We start from the raw sequence: 15305 nt of genomic DNA, 5'->3' as shown, positions 1-15305 counted from the left end.
AACAGATGTGGAGATGATTTCATTTGAACATGTGAGGTAGTATATTTGGCCTTGTATCAGAAAGGAGACTAAAAAAGTAAAACCGAGTAAATGATGTTTTGCAACCTTTATTTTTCACATATTGTCACGACACTCATAAAACATGGGATGGATGATGATGGATAGATGGATGATGGATGGACAGCTGGAGAATGATGGATGGATGGAGTACGCCACTGTAAACAGATAAGACTGCAAATAGAGGCTACTTCCTGGGACTCACTGGCCCATATTTCTAGCTACTGTGGGCTCTTCCAGTCTGCCATGAGGGATGAGACTAGCAGAATTTCAAGCAGCCTGGCCCTTTAATTAGCATATACATGGAATTTACTTGTCTTGCAATGTTACTAGTGTTCATGTATACCATGTCATCAACCAAAACATCAAAAGGCAGAAGGAAAGCCACGATTTTACCTGCTGAACCCCCCAACCCACACCCCTTTCCCCGTACTCCAGAGGTGCCCTCCTGTCTACCTCTGGGACTTCTGGGTAGGAAAAGGGGACCTGCAGCCTAAAAGGAGAATTGACCAGAATGTGTTCATAAGAGGTCTGTCAGTACACAGTGGATGGACGACAACCAAGGCAAATTGCTGGCTCTTTGGACAGTTTTTCCAGCTGTGGAACAGCTTTTGACATTTTGTGCCATGAGACCCATGGTTAACTTAATCACCGAGCAAGGCAAACTGAGACACTGGCATCTGTAAAAGAGATACTTTGTTAATGGCAGAGTGTTGGTAACTGATCATCCTCTCACCCATTCAGTCTCTGCTGATGTTCCCAGCAGGGCCCTGAGAACAGAAAGAAGAAAATTGGTCCTTTCCCTCGAGGTGTCTATTGCAGAGGCATTTGTTCATGTAGTCAGTCATCCACTCAGTCAGCATGGGAGTGCCTGAAATAGCATAGGACGTAAATGGGGTAGCTGGGGTCCTGTCTTTCTGGAGCTTAGAGTCTGCTATGTTTAACAGAGTTCAGTGCAGCAGGCACATTTTTACGGAGACAAGAAATGGTGGGTTCTTCACACAGGGATCAGAAAGTTTCTCACTGAGACTTGAAAAGAATTGCCATGAGTAGATGGAAATTCAATTGGAAGGTTTTGATTTGCAAGGATTAAGGATTCTAAATTCAAACTCTATAATTTATAAAAATAAGCTGATTTGTGGCTGTGTGCTTTAAGGTGGGCATTCTTGGTGCTTGTCTCACTGGATTTGGGGCTTTTAGTTCAACAGTCAACATGAAATCACCAGAGTGAAGATCCATTGATTCAGATAGGAATATATTTGGTGTATGAGAAGCTTCCATCTTCCCATTTGCCAGAATTAAGCATTTGTTTTTCCAGTGTGATGCTTAAACCTGAAATAGGAAGCATATTCTACTGAAGCTGATGTTCTAGCATCAGTTTGAAAACCCTGGTCTTAGCCAAAAAGTCCTTTATTCACATTTACTTCATTCATCATCCATTCATTCATTCATCCAGCAATGTATTGAGCATCTCCTTTGTCCTAGGTGCCAGGAATCCAAAGATAAATATGACCTGGCCCCTGGCCCTAGGTGTCCAGTAGATAAGATTTATATTTAAATATGCAATTACAATTCAATATGTCTATGCCAAAAAAAATTAAACACAGAGGGAGCCTGGGAGAGTTGAGAAAAGTGATGCAGGTCGTGGCATCTGATCTAGCTTTAGAAAAGGAATTGGCCAGGCAGAGAAGTGAGGAGAAGACTTTCCAAAAGGAGGAAAAAGTCTGAAAAGGCACAAGGGCCTTTGCTCATGTGAAAAGCATCCTCTAATTGGGAATGTTGAATTCAGAGTATAGGATGGATGGGGATGGGGAGAAGAATATGGATTGGAGAACTATTGGCCAGTTACGCTGCTAAGATAGATTGGGGCTGGAGAGTTGTAACTGCCTGAAGAAGGTAATCTCTGTTATGTACTACATGAATGAGTGCTTTTTGCCTTCTAAAATAGAAACTCAAATTCTTAGATATCTGGACAGCAATAAGCTATAGTTCTGAAATCTACTGCTATTTCTGTGACCATAATTTAACACCCACACACATGCCGAGTTATATCCTGTGTCTTTTATCAAAAGGTTTTACCCTCATGATGACCTGGATAGATAGAGAACCAACATAGTTAAGTGAATGCTAGCAAAATGGCCATATGTGGTGAGTTACCGTCAAACAATGTAAGGATTGGCAGCCAACACTGCACACTGAAAATACGTTGCATACAACTCAACTCTTGTTATCAGTCGATTCCTCATTTGACCCATGGAAGATGGCAGTCCCCAAACCCAGGAACCGTTTTCCTGAGCATCTGCTGACACAGCGTACCTTGTCTTCTGTCCCAGGGCCAGAGTGTTGAATACAAAGGTCAGGGGCCTCAGGGCATGGAAGGATGTTCACTTTCCTATGCCTCCACTCTCCCTAGAACTCAGGCTTCCTCCACATGACAAGGTGGCAAGCAGGCATCAGTGCAGCAGAGAATGGAGAGAAGCTGCTTCTAGATGTAATTTTTCACTGCACTAAATCCAGAGGAATAAAAGAGCTTCAGTCATGAGCAACAAAGCCCCTGAGCATTCGATGTCTCAGTGAGTGTTGTGGTGTGTGGAGGCAAGTAGGCCCTGAGGGGGGCACAGATCAGTGACAGTCTACTCCACCACCACCTGGCGCCTTCTCCCTCATGGACAGTGTGGACAGGTGGCAGTTTCTGGAGTGTTAGCCTGAGAGGTGCCATTGCTCCTGGCTCTGCAGCCTCCCTGCTCCAAGTGCTGAAGAGCTGACCTTCACCAATGACTCAACAACAGCAAGCCAGAGACATCAATAAAACCCATTACAAGCGATAACACCCTTTAACACAGACATGCAGCTCAGAGAATTAATTCCTCCCACCCCCTCCCAGGCAGTTTTGGTGAAATTAAAGTGGGAATTGACATTCTCACGAATTTCCCATTTCCTGCCTGTGTTTATCAGGAATCTAGGTCATGACAGTTCTGATCATTCATGTCGTGAGTGGTATATGTCATAGAAGGGCAAAGCCGAAAGTTTGCCTGCTCCTTTTCCTTCCTTCTCCATCCCCCTGCAGAAGAGAAAGTATCACAGCAATAACCACGCTGACACTGTGGTCTCAAGTGACTTCAGCACCCTGTCCGGAGCACATCTGGGCTGCAGTGCTGTTCACACCAGCTCTTGTCAGCAAGGGGTGATCAGCCACGTGATTTCCCTGAGCAGTCAGGCACTTGTCACCCAGGGTCAGCCCAAAGGGGCCTGGATGAACTTTACCTTTTCCTGTTTACCTCCAAGGGCCCCCTCACGCCACTGTAATATCCTGACTGGTTGTTCAGAAGCAAAGCTCACTCCCTCTTTTTTCTTTCTTCAATCTCTCAAGTATGAGTCAGAGAGTTTTCCTAATAAATGACTCTAAGATTAGTAAAGAAATCATCATTTTAATGAACATGCCAAATCTGAGTACAATTTGTATGAATTTTTGAAATTATAGCTTAGCATTTTGTTGAAAAAAAAGTTGTAAGAAGAGATAATGACCTATGACCTATCACCTTACCATAATTATTTTCATTTCCCATATTTCTTTCCAGTCTCTGTCCACAAGTAGGAATTGTTCATAATTGTGATCAGTGTTTACATGGTGTTCATGTCTCGTGCTTTTCTCCACTTAACTTTGGCTCCCTATAATTATCTTACTGAATGGCCGAATACATTTCCCTTGGTGGCTAATTTATGATTTCTTCATTACCCAAAAGAGGGAGAGGTTAGTTTCTCATAATGTTCTTTCAGATAATAATATTTGGCTTTTGCTTTCTTTTGAATTTTTCTTTTGAAATTATCTCAGGCATAGCATCTCTGGTTCTTGATATGTATTTTCATATTGATTTTTTTAAAAAAGAATGATATGAATTTATAGTACTAATAGTAAGTCTGTGACTATTTTAATTATAAATTAAAAGGCCCAAGAGAGATGGTTATGGGAACAGATGCTATACTTAATGGCAAATTGTTTTTGTTGGTTTGTTTGTTTCGGTGCCCTTCCTTTTTACATTATTGTCTTTACTGGGTAGGCCTGAGTCAAGGCCTAAAGAAGAATAGAAAATGAGGAGAGCATTTTTGCAGAATAGCTCCCATTCCACGACTCAGCATTCTTTCCTTCGCTTGTTTCTATTTCTGTCAAGGTGAGGAGACCTTTTGAGTGTGAGACGCTGGTAGATCTATCCTCAGAACAAGACCTGCCCCCTCTCAATGAGGGACAGCTGGAGGTGAACCAGACACTGAGAACTCCACGAGAGCCAGAAATAGTTAGATGATGGACTGTGTCAGGACAGGGATGCAGCCACTTTGGAATAATTCTTTAATCCGTCTGAAATTCTGAAATCTGTAGGCACTGACCTCATCTTTTTGCCTTTTATCTTTCTGGGGCATTTTTGCTGTGAGTCACAGGCCAAAGACAAACCCTCTAACAGATATTAAGGTAGAGAATGATGTGAAGAGATTGGCTCCCTAAGAAAGAATGTTTTGTGGGCAATTACTGAGCAGTGTGGCTCACAGATCACAGGAGGGGAGAGGGATGGTCATCACTGGTGCCTAATAGAAGCACAGAGAAGGAAGGCACACTGGAACCTCCATGCTGGAACAGTGTAGAGCGTTGGTTTGGATACACTTGGCTCTTCTCTTCCAGACTAGGAGTCCTCAGGATGCTGAGATGAGCTGATGACTCTTCATCTTCTGCTGACCGCCCAGACCACTAGAATGATCATCTTACCCAGTATTGGTACAGCATGTACAGTTTGAGAAGTGTGGCTTAATGTACATATTAGACATGGCACTGAGTGCCTTGGTCATTGGTCATTCACCTGCAATGAAATGAAAAATGTCACTTGGTTCCTAGACTTCTGGGCCTGGCTGATTGTGTGCACTCCGTAGGTTTTCACCAATGAGTGAGCCCATGCTTCTCGATTATACCTTGCAGTCTCTGCTGGGTAAGACCTAAGCTTTGTGTAGCCTTTGCTGTACAGTAGCTTAAAGGTCAAAGGACAGATATAAAGATAATGGGTTCACCTAGCAGCCTCCTTACAGCTGGCATAGCGTCCACATTTTAGGGAATTCATACCTCTGTGGGCCTCTCTGTCTGTCTTAGGATGATAGAAGGAAGGGCAGTCCTTAATCCTGTTGATTGGGAGTTTACTGGGTTTTTTTTGTTTGTTTGTTTGTTTGTTTGTTTGTTTTTGTGGCCTCTCTGGAAGGGAGATGCTGAAGAAAGGAGAGTAACACAGTTTTGGTGGCGGGCGAGGAGGCGGGCGGTGCTGTCACCTTGGACACTCATTGAGCCTCTCTAAGCCCCGCCTCATAAAGGAGATGAAAACACTTGCTACATGGGCTGCATGCGAATTAAATGAGATAGTTCGCAGACCGCCCTGAATGGAGAGAAGGAATCATGCCATGAACCTTGAAGAGCATGGTTCCTCCTTCCATCAGCCTCATTGCAGCTCCGCTTGGCTAGACAAGCTGGCCCTATTCCATGGTCAATGTGCAGCCATTTGCAACTGCAAAATGAAATGTGCCGATTTTCCTTAAGGTGCTGTTTTCTCTCATCTCTTGTAGGAGGTGCTTGAACTCGCTTTCTCCATCTTGTATGACTCAAACTGCCAACTGAACTTCATCGCTCCTGACAAGCATGAGGTAAGGGTCTCAGGGGTGATAATTTATGAGATAATGTTATCTTTCCTCAAGAAAAATATAGAAAGAAATTTTACTTAAGAAAAATAGACCTGCCTGAAAAAATGATGACCCAAGGGGCATCTTGCTGACTTGGAGTAGAATAGAAACCTCTTGACAAACTGCCCGTTGCAACAGATTCAACTTCTTAGTAGCTTGATTGATAGTTCATGGTAAAGAAAAAGGATGTAAAAGGCCTCAAATGCAGCAAAGGTATACTTGTTAATCCAGAGAAAGAAGCGGCCCTGGTTACAGCTTTGGTTTTCATTGAATTTTTCGTTTTTGGTCTGGATTTTCCCAAGATAAACTGGTCTCTCTTCTTTAAAACATCTGAGGAAGTAGGTTTTCTACCAAATTTCTTTAAGCTATTTTAAGAGGTTTAGGGCTGTCTCTGCTGTGGGGATTTTATTTTCGAGATGCTTTTATTCCTTTCTGACATCTTGTTATATGTATAATTTGTTTCTCTTCTTGCAGCACGCTGTCAGCTATATTTAAAATATTTAGCATAAATCTAGGAAAATGCATTTGTAAGATAAAGTAGCAGTTATGGCTGATTTAACTTTCATAAACTGGAACCCAACATCATGCTTGAAACTTTTATTTTTAGATGATACCATTCAAATTTTTGTTTTGCGTGTGGTTGCATAAACAGCTTTAGAAAGGAAGAGAACATTTTAATAGAATCTGACTTTTGTTCCCCATTTCCCCTAGGACATTTAGCTCATTTAGAAGTTATTCAGTATCTAGTTTTCACTGGTTTGAAGCTTTTGAATAAAATTGTATATCCCAAAGAGAGAGGAAAGATTAGACACAAATCCTGCATTTAGAACGGTGCTTAAATATAATTCTGTGTCACTTGACATTTAGTTTGCTGAAGGGTAAGACTTTGTCTTCATCTTTCTGAAAATAGATACTGTGTTCTACTGTTTCTGTTTTTAAATAAAATTGTGGTTCTACACAGGCCACCATATTCAAGATGTATAGAGCTGTATACAAAACTACTTAAAATAGTAGAACTTTGGATGTTATTTAAGTCTCTGCAAGGCTGTTTTCCCCAGTGTACATTAATTCCAGATCAGGATAAATGCTCTGGGACTGCCAGATTTTTATTCATATCTGCCACTTCTTGTAGATACAATGAAGAGAAAAATGCCATATGCTTGTGAACACTTTTAATTACTTCAGACCACTTTCCTCTCTATTACCTCATTTTATTTCCATAATTATTCCATACAATAGAAAGTTCTATTACAGACATTCTCATTTATCAAATGAGCATGGAGAGACCTCCCAGAACTGAATACCTCAACAATAGAAAGGTTAACACAGTTGGCCCTTGAATAGCATGGGGGTTATGGGCACCAAACCCCCCACACAGTTGAAAATCTGCCCATAACTTTTGACTCCCCAAAAACTTAACTGTCAGTAGCCTACTGTTGACCAGAAAGAAGCCTTCCCCATAGCATAAGCAGTTGATTCACCACATTTTGTATGTTATGTGGATTTTATACTGTATTCTTCCAATAAGGTAAGCTAGGGAAAAGAAAATGTTAAGAAAATCATAAGGAAGAGAAAATATGTTTACTATTCATTAAGTGGAAGAGAATCATCATAAAGGTCTTCATCCTCATTGTCTTCACATTGAGTAGGATGAGGGAGAAGGAAGAGGACGGGTTGGTCTTGAGGTCTCAGGGGTGGCAGAGGCTAGAGAGGTGGAAGAGGTGGAAGGGGAAGCAAGAGAGACAGGCACACTTGGTATAAGTTTTATTGAAGAAAAAAAATCCATGTATAAGTGACCCACACAGTTAAAACCCATGTTGTTCAAGGGTCAACTGTAAGTATAACGACCCTGGCTTACTCTCTGCCAGGCACCATTAATGCTTTATATGTATATTTCACCCCAGTTAACCCTCATATAACTCTAAAAGAATCCCCATTTAAAAGAGGGAAATGAGGCAAGAGAGCTTAAGAAACGTGTCCAGGGTCACACAAGTAGTAAGAGGACAGAGCTGGAATTTAAACACTGGCAGTCTTGCTCCAGAAGCCCTACACTTAACCCCTGCACTGTGGAGCTAGGAAGAGAAAGAGCAGACATTGAGCTCGCACATTCCTGGCAGGCCCATCACTCAGTTTCTACAATCACCAACTCATGGCCAATCTGGTTCACCTGTGCTCCCATCCACTCTTCCACCATCACCCAGCTGCCACCCCTGATTATTTTGAAGCAAATCTGGATATCATTTTATGTATAAATATTCCTGTATGGATTTCCCAACAATAAAGACTCAATTTAAAATCATAACTGCAATACCCTGATCACACTTAAATAAATTAATAATGTGGCATTTATTTATTAAACCATGTGCAGTCAGTTTTCAGATGTCTCTAATTGTCTCATTTGTGTTTTTTTCTTTCATACTTTGTTCAAGTCAGAATGCAAATAAGATCCATGCATTGCAGTTGGTTGACATGTTTCCTAGGTTTCTCTGAATCTACAGGTTTCTCTTTCTCTCTGTCTCTCACAATCATGAGCATGTGCCTTTTTTCCTTGAAATTTATTTATTGGGAAAAACAGGTCATTAGACCTGTAATGTTAATAGTCTAGACTGTGCTGGTTATAACTTTATGTATTAGCTTACTGCTGCTGTTGTAACAAACTGCCACAAACTTAGTGTTAAAGAACACAAATTTATTATCTTCGAATTCTGGACTTCAGAAGTCAAATGTGAGTATCCTGGGCTAAAATCAAGGTGTCAGCAGGGATGTGTTCCTTTCTGGAGCCTCTAGGGAAGAATTTTCCCTTGTCTTTCTCACTCAAGAGTCCACCTGCACTCCTTGGCCTCCATCCATTGCAATGGCTGGTTGAACCTTTTCATCACCTCACTTCAGCCTCCTCTTTCGTACTCAGATCTCCCTCTACCTCTCACTTCTCTGACTCTGACTCTGACTCTTCTTCTATTTCCTTCTCTCACTTTTAAGGACCTTCGGGATTACATTGGGCCTGCTTGGATAATCCAAGATAATCTCTGTTTTAAGGTCAGCGGATAGCAACCTTAAGTCCCTTTTCCATGGAACCTGACATATTCACAGGATCCAGGGAGTAGGATGTGGGTGTCTTTGGAAGGCAGGTATTATTTTTCCCACCGCATTCTGCAATATAATTCATATATTCATCGGTCCCCTGTATGTCCTGTGAATTGTAGTTAAAGGATTAATCAAATTCAGGCTCCCTTTCTAAGCAGCAGCAGTGGTGTTTGTACTTCCATGGTGACTTCTTGCTCCCCTTTCTTGGATATTAGCAGCCAACAATGATCGTTGTCTGGATCCTTGGAACCATTAGAGGTTGCAAAAGGTTGATATACTAATTTTATTATTCCTTCTTTATTAAAGGGATATATAAAGAGAAACTGGCCTCATCAACTATTTGGTTATCCTAAAGTTATACAATTTACATATGGTAGGCAGGATAAATACTTGATTCTCTTTACCAGTTTTCAAAATAGTAAGCATCTTTCAAAGAAGAACAATGAGGCATTTGGGGGCAGGGGTTGAGTAGGAAATCATGCTTTTAAACAGAATTGTGTCTCAATATGTTGCAGTTACTGTCATTATTAGTTTCTAAGTTATCCTGTCTGGAACAAGTAGGAACACCATTGGGTTGGCATCTGAGTCCTATTGGGAGGACCCCTTACGTCTTTGATAACTTTCTGGCATTCTGGTATGATGGAGTATTCCAGGTTTATCTTTATGTTTCCTGCCTTTTCTCTGTGAAGCCTTGATTACTTGTAGTGGGAAATGATATTTAGTGACCAGAATCTAAGCATGAGGTGTGTTTATGGTCATTGCACACCACGATGCAGTGGTTCTTGGTTGGTCATTATTTTTTAGCCCTTTTTGGGGACAGAGCTAGGTGGTTTTCTTTTAAGATAAACTAATGAATTGATACTGATAGTTCCAACTCAAATTCAGTATCAGTACTACAGGGTTTTTATTTATTGGTCGATGTACTTTCACATAAAATTTTCTGTGCCTGTTGTTTCTAAAAAGAAACATGCTGCAGAAATGTTCCTGTGGGTTAAACTAATCTATACTAGGAAGCTAGCCACGCCTGGGAAGGCTGTGTGAAAAGAACAGTAATCCCCAGGACTTGGGGATTTACCATGAAACAGCACGAAAGCTGGAAGGGGCCTTTGAGAATGTAGAGTTCAGTGGCACCGGTACCTGCATGTTCATTAGAGTTTTCTAGGAAGCAAAGTCTCCTCACCCTAGATCTACATGATCAGGATCTCCAAGGTAGGAGCTAGGTGTCTACTTCTGTCAAGGTTATTTATGAAGAAATGGATGGTTAGACATGTTCAGAATCAGATCATGAGGACACTAATTCTTCCGGAAATCCCTTAACACTAAATTGATGTTTCGATGGGTTAAATGCTTTGGCTGAGATCACATAGCCAAGGTAGAACCAATGCCCTCCAAATCAATGCTGCCCTCCTGAAACACAGATCTCATAATACACCCATTGTGCATCTCCTCAGCTTAAAAAGGAGGACCGCTGATGTGCATCACGGAAGATTTCCATCACATCATGGTGACTGGAGATTTATATAGTGCTTGCAGTATACTTTGGTTACTTTTATGTTGAGATCTGCTACCATGGAATACAGTCCAGATAACCACAGTGCCAAAGTAGGTTAAAGAGGGTCTGGAATTGCTGCTTGAACTAGTGAGGCAGAAAAGTTGGGAATCTGGAGTGCATGGTAGAAGGAAGACCACTTCAACAGAAGAGGAGAACAATTGCTGTTATAGAATCCTATATAGGACTATTAGAAACCTAAACTCCAGTGCATGAGCGGAGCCCGGCATCCAGAACGCCAAGCAGCTTTCTGAGATGCTGGCATCAGGGATGCCTCTTTCACCAGGTGTCATGGTTCTCTGTCCATGTGAGTACAGAACTCCAGCCTCTGGGAGGGGAAGCTAAGAAGAGAAAAGCAGGTCCTCAGACAAGGCACAGTTCTTCCTTCTCCCTCACAGAGATCATAGTCTCCTGGAGAGACAAAAGGCTATGAGAGGAGAAGAATCAGACTCTTAGTTGGGTACTGTGAAGGGCTTTCCAAAACAGATAATATCCCCAAGTATCAGGCCCCAGAGACCTGGTGAAAAGAAACCTTAGGAACTAGAGACAAAGGCTAAAGAGGTCCCCAGACAGGCAGCCAACCCTCCTCCCATTAAGATTGCCCAACAATTTTAACCATTTTGGCTGCCAGACACTGGGCAGCATAAGGCTATTTCCTAGCCCTTTAGCTGAGAAACACCAAGGTGGGACTGCCATTGGCCATTGGCTCCAGGGTGGGACAGGGCTGTCATTGTGAATGCTAGGATCAGACAGGACAGGCCGAGATGAGCTACTAGACTAGGAGCCATGACTGGAGTCAGCAAAGAAACCTGCTTCACCTGATGTTGAGTCCAGGGCTGTTCGGTAGATTCCACGAGTACCTAAAAGTCATAGACTCCCACATAGGTGTTACATTGCAAGTCATGGAGAACTCCAGTCCTCAGCTGTTACAGAGAAGCATTCTTTGCAAAGAAGAGCACAGGCACTGGAGTCAGATTGCCTGGGTTCAAATCCCACCCGGTCTACATAATACTGAGTCACTTAACTTCTCTGTACCTCAGTTCCTTCACCTATAAAACAGAGATAACAGAAGTATCGACTTTATATTGAGATGTTGCCAAATATGAAATGACGAAGTAGGCAGAGCCCTTAGCACACAGCCTACTGAGTGATGAGTATTCACTGTTAGCTATTTTTACTATTAATACTTCTGTAATTGCCACCAGTAATGATCGCTGTTGCCTCCCTTCCTGCCAGTACTGTATCTGGACGGATGGACTGAATGCGCTACTCGGGAAGGACATGATGAGCGAACTGACACGGAATGACCTGGACACCCTGCTCAGCATGGAAATCAAGCTCCGCCTCCTGGACCTGGAAAACATCCAGATCCCTGACGCACCTCCGCCGATTCCCAAGGAGCCCAGCAACTATGACTTCGTCTATGACTGTAACTGAAGTGGCCGGGCCCAGACATGCCCCTTCCAAAACTGGAATACCTAGCTAACAGGAGAGAGGAATGAAAACACACCCACGCCTTGGAACCGTCCTTTGGTAAAGGGAAGCTGTGGGTCCACATTCCCTTCAGCATCACCTCTAGCCCTGGCAACTTTCAGCCCCTAGCTGGCATCTTGCTCACCGCCCTGATTCTGTTCCTCGGCTCCACTGCTTCAGGTCACTTCCCATGGCTGCAGTCCACTGGTGGGACAAGAGCAAAGCCCACTGCCAGTAAGAAGGCCAAAGGGCCCTTCCATCCTAGCCCTCTGCAGGCATGGCCTTCCTTCCCTTGGGCAGGAAAGCCAGCAGCCCCAGACTGCCCAAAAACTTGCCCACCAGACCAAGGGGAGTGCCCCAAGGCCCCTGTCTGGAGGAAATGGCCTAGCTATTTGATGAGAAGACCAAACGCCACATCCTCCTTTCCCCTCTCTCTAGAATCATCTCGCACCACCAGTTACACTTGAATTAAGATCTGCGCTCAAATCTCCTCCCACCTCTCTCCCTGCTTTTGCCTTGCTCTGTTCCTCTTTGGTCCCAAGAGCAGCAGCCGCAGCCTCCTCGTGATCCTCCCTAGCATAAATTTCCCCAACAGTCCACAGGTCCCACGCCCACTTTGCGTCTGCACTGTGATCGTGACAAATCTTCCCTCCTCACCAGCTAGTCTGGGGTTTCCTCTCCCTGCCCCAGGCCAGAACTGCCTTCTTCATTTCCACCCACGCTCCCAGCCTCTTAGCTGAAAGCACAAATGGTGAAATCAGTAGTCTCGCTCCATCTCTAATAGACTAAACCTAAATGCCTCTAGGACGGGCTGTTGCTATCCAAGCGTTTGGTGTTACCTTCTCCTGGGAGGTCCTGCTGCAACTCAAGTTCCACAGGATGGTCAAGCTGTCAGACATCCAAGTTTACATCATTGTAATTATTACTAGTATTTACAATTTGCAAGAGTTTTGGGTTAGTTTTTTTTTTTTTGCTTTGTTTTTGTACAAAAGAGTCTAACATTTTTTGCCAAACAGATATATATTTAATGAAAAGAAGAGATACATAAATGTGTGAATTTCCAGTTTTTTTTTAATTATTTTAATCCCAAACATCTTCCTGAAAATAACATTCCCTTAAACATGCTGTGGAATAAAATGGATTGTGATGATTTGGGGAGCTGGTGTTTTGATTTAGTAACTTAGGTTCTTGCTACTCAGTCATCAGCATCACCTGGGAGCTTGTTGGAGATGCCAGCTCTTCAGCTCCGCCCTAGACCTGCTGAATTGGGTGATGTTTATGTACATTGGTTTGAAAAACACTGCTGTGGGAAACCCTCCACCATTGCTAGGTCACCATAGGCTCTGAGCATCAGTGGAGAATGTTACTTCTAAGAAGACCATCTCGACTCACTGAGAAAATCAGACCCACTGTATGAAAATATCTATTCCTTTTACATTGTTGTCTCTTGACCATGACTTTCTCTTTTTTCTTTCTTACCATGATATAATTTATAGAATGGGTCTAATTAAAGACATCACAACTTTGAGGGAGCACATTTAGCAATGAAAAGAATGCATACCCACAGACCTGAAATAAGCCAGAACTAAATAAATCTAACTGTGGGTTAATAAATTATAGGTCAGAGCCCAGCGAAGGATGTTTCTTAAGTCATTTGCACTGGAGGCATTATCAGGATTGTAAACTCCCAGCACTGGGAGGGATGTCAGAAGGGTCCAAGCATGCAGTATTAAGCATGGCACAGCACAAGCCACTCTGGCCTCACAGCACAAGCTGTGGAAGCATCCAGGTCATTTCTCTTTACCGTCATCAGGTTGTGCAATTACAGATTGACCTGGGTTGAGATGATATGGTCCAGAGCACTGCATGCATTGCAGGAAAAAAGTCCTTTGCAATGCAAAGGGGTTGCAAAAAAGTCCTTTGCATTCACAGGGGTTCCTTCTTCCCATCAGAGCACTCACACCTGTGTCAAGCTGTTAATTCCTTGATCATTAAGCTTCGATGTTATTAACATGTACTTGCTATCAGGAGCACTTATTAATCTACCCATCATCATGATAAAACAGTAAGTGTTAGGTCAAAGACAGCAAACAAAGTCATATTATTTTTATCTTATGGGTTACAAGATCCAATCCATGAAAAAGGGAACTTTCTGGACCAGGATCTCTGAGGTCCTGAGACACTGGGTTTAAGAAATGTATCTGTCCTGTGACCTTGGTTGGGGAGATCCAGCCCCTCTCTCTTCTGGCACTCCAGCTTTGGTGCATTTAATAGAAAGAAACCTTTTCAGGACTATGAAAGGCAGCATTCTCCAGCTCCTCCCTAGACCCTCCTTTGGACCTGTGAGATCTAAAGAGTATGCCATCTGTTTCCATTCATTTTGTGACCATGTGGGGAAGGATTGTTGCCCATATTTGGCCACCTCACCTTCTCTCTCCAGGCTGCCCAAGGCTTTTTTTCCCATGCAATGAGCCTGCCGCCTCCAACTCATCTCCTGTTGCCTGCAGTTTCCTAAGCCTGGGCAACTCAGCCAAATCCAAGGCAGAAGTAAAGTAGGAAGACTGATGTTGTCATGAAGTCCAAGTTGCATTCTGCTATTCATCTTACTCAAAATAAAACTGATTACTTAATTTGAATCTGCTGATGTTTAAATTCCTCTCTTATTCTTGTTCAGAACACATAAGAGGAAGGAGAATTAACTGGCCTCTGAAACCTCTGTGACAACATTTAAGGGCAGGGAAAGCTAATAGTAATTGCAAAAGAAAAAGTGCAAGGCTGAATGTTTCTTGAGTCTATTTGCAAGTCCGTTCTAAGCCGTCCTTCAGTTATCAACTACAGCATGTCCTGTCCACCTGCTTTTACAATGAACAAAGCAATGGGTGTCCCCAATGACATGCATACCAGTCATCCATTTTGTTTTAGTTATGAAAATACAATTAACACAATCATTTTAAGGGGAAATGAAATATCCATTCAGTAATCAAAAGTGTGCTTAGAGATAGGCCCTAGGAACTCAACAAGAACAAAATTTGTAAAATTGAGATTTGTAAAAATGAGAACAAAATTCATCAAATCAGGGAAATGACAAGCAACTTAGTCAAATATAAAACCGAAAAGTTGCAGCACAGTGTGGTAAATAGCATTATATAAATATGTACAAGGTAGAATAGTAGAAAGGAGGTTGTGAACAACACTTTCCAAAATGGTATAAGGGAAAGCAAGAGAGGAGTGGAAACTTGAGTAAGATCTTGAAAAAGGGATGTTCACCATGTAAGAGAGAAACCTAAGTAGAGTAGAGAGTGTGAACAAAGCATGGAGGCGGCTGATCTGGAACGACTCAGGAATCTGTAGGTCATTCAGTGTGGCTGCTGTGCCGGATGCGTATGAGAGAGCAAAGGGTGATAACACTGCAGAGGAAGAAAAGCACAGATCA

The 15305-nt window shown here is 42.6% G+C and overlaps 1 protein-coding gene across 19 annotated transcripts in view; it reads left to right on the top strand.

Moving 5' to 3' along the window:
- The window catches only part of ELMO1 (engulfment and cell motility 1), a 592158-nt gene extending 579136 nt beyond the window's left edge, over positions 1-13022 (top strand). For 18 of the 19 annotated variants that reach the window (XM_019031281.4, XM_055347629.2, XM_055347626.2 and 15 more), the window contains 2 exons: positions 5653-5730; positions 11636-13022. In XM_019031281.4, coding sequence (XP_018886826.1) covers positions 5653-5730; positions 11636-11836 — 279 coding nt within the window. In that variant the 3' untranslated portion in view covers positions 11837-13022. Of the gene's footprint in view, positions 1-5652; positions 5732-11635 lie in introns of those variants that run through there. The other variant, XM_055347636.2, reaches the window with a different exon arrangement.
- The last annotated feature ends 2283 nt before the right edge of the window (positions 13023-15305 follow it).

The sequence above is a fragment of the Gorilla gorilla genome, chromosome 6 (genome assembly GCF_029281585.2).
Source record: "Gorilla gorilla gorilla isolate KB3781 chromosome 6, NHGRI_mGorGor1-v2.1_pri, whole genome shotgun sequence".
In the NCBI taxonomy this organism is placed as follows: Eukaryota; Metazoa; Chordata; class Mammalia; order Primates; family Hominidae; genus Gorilla; species Gorilla gorilla.
This window is presented reverse-complemented; position numbering and strand designations above follow the sequence as displayed.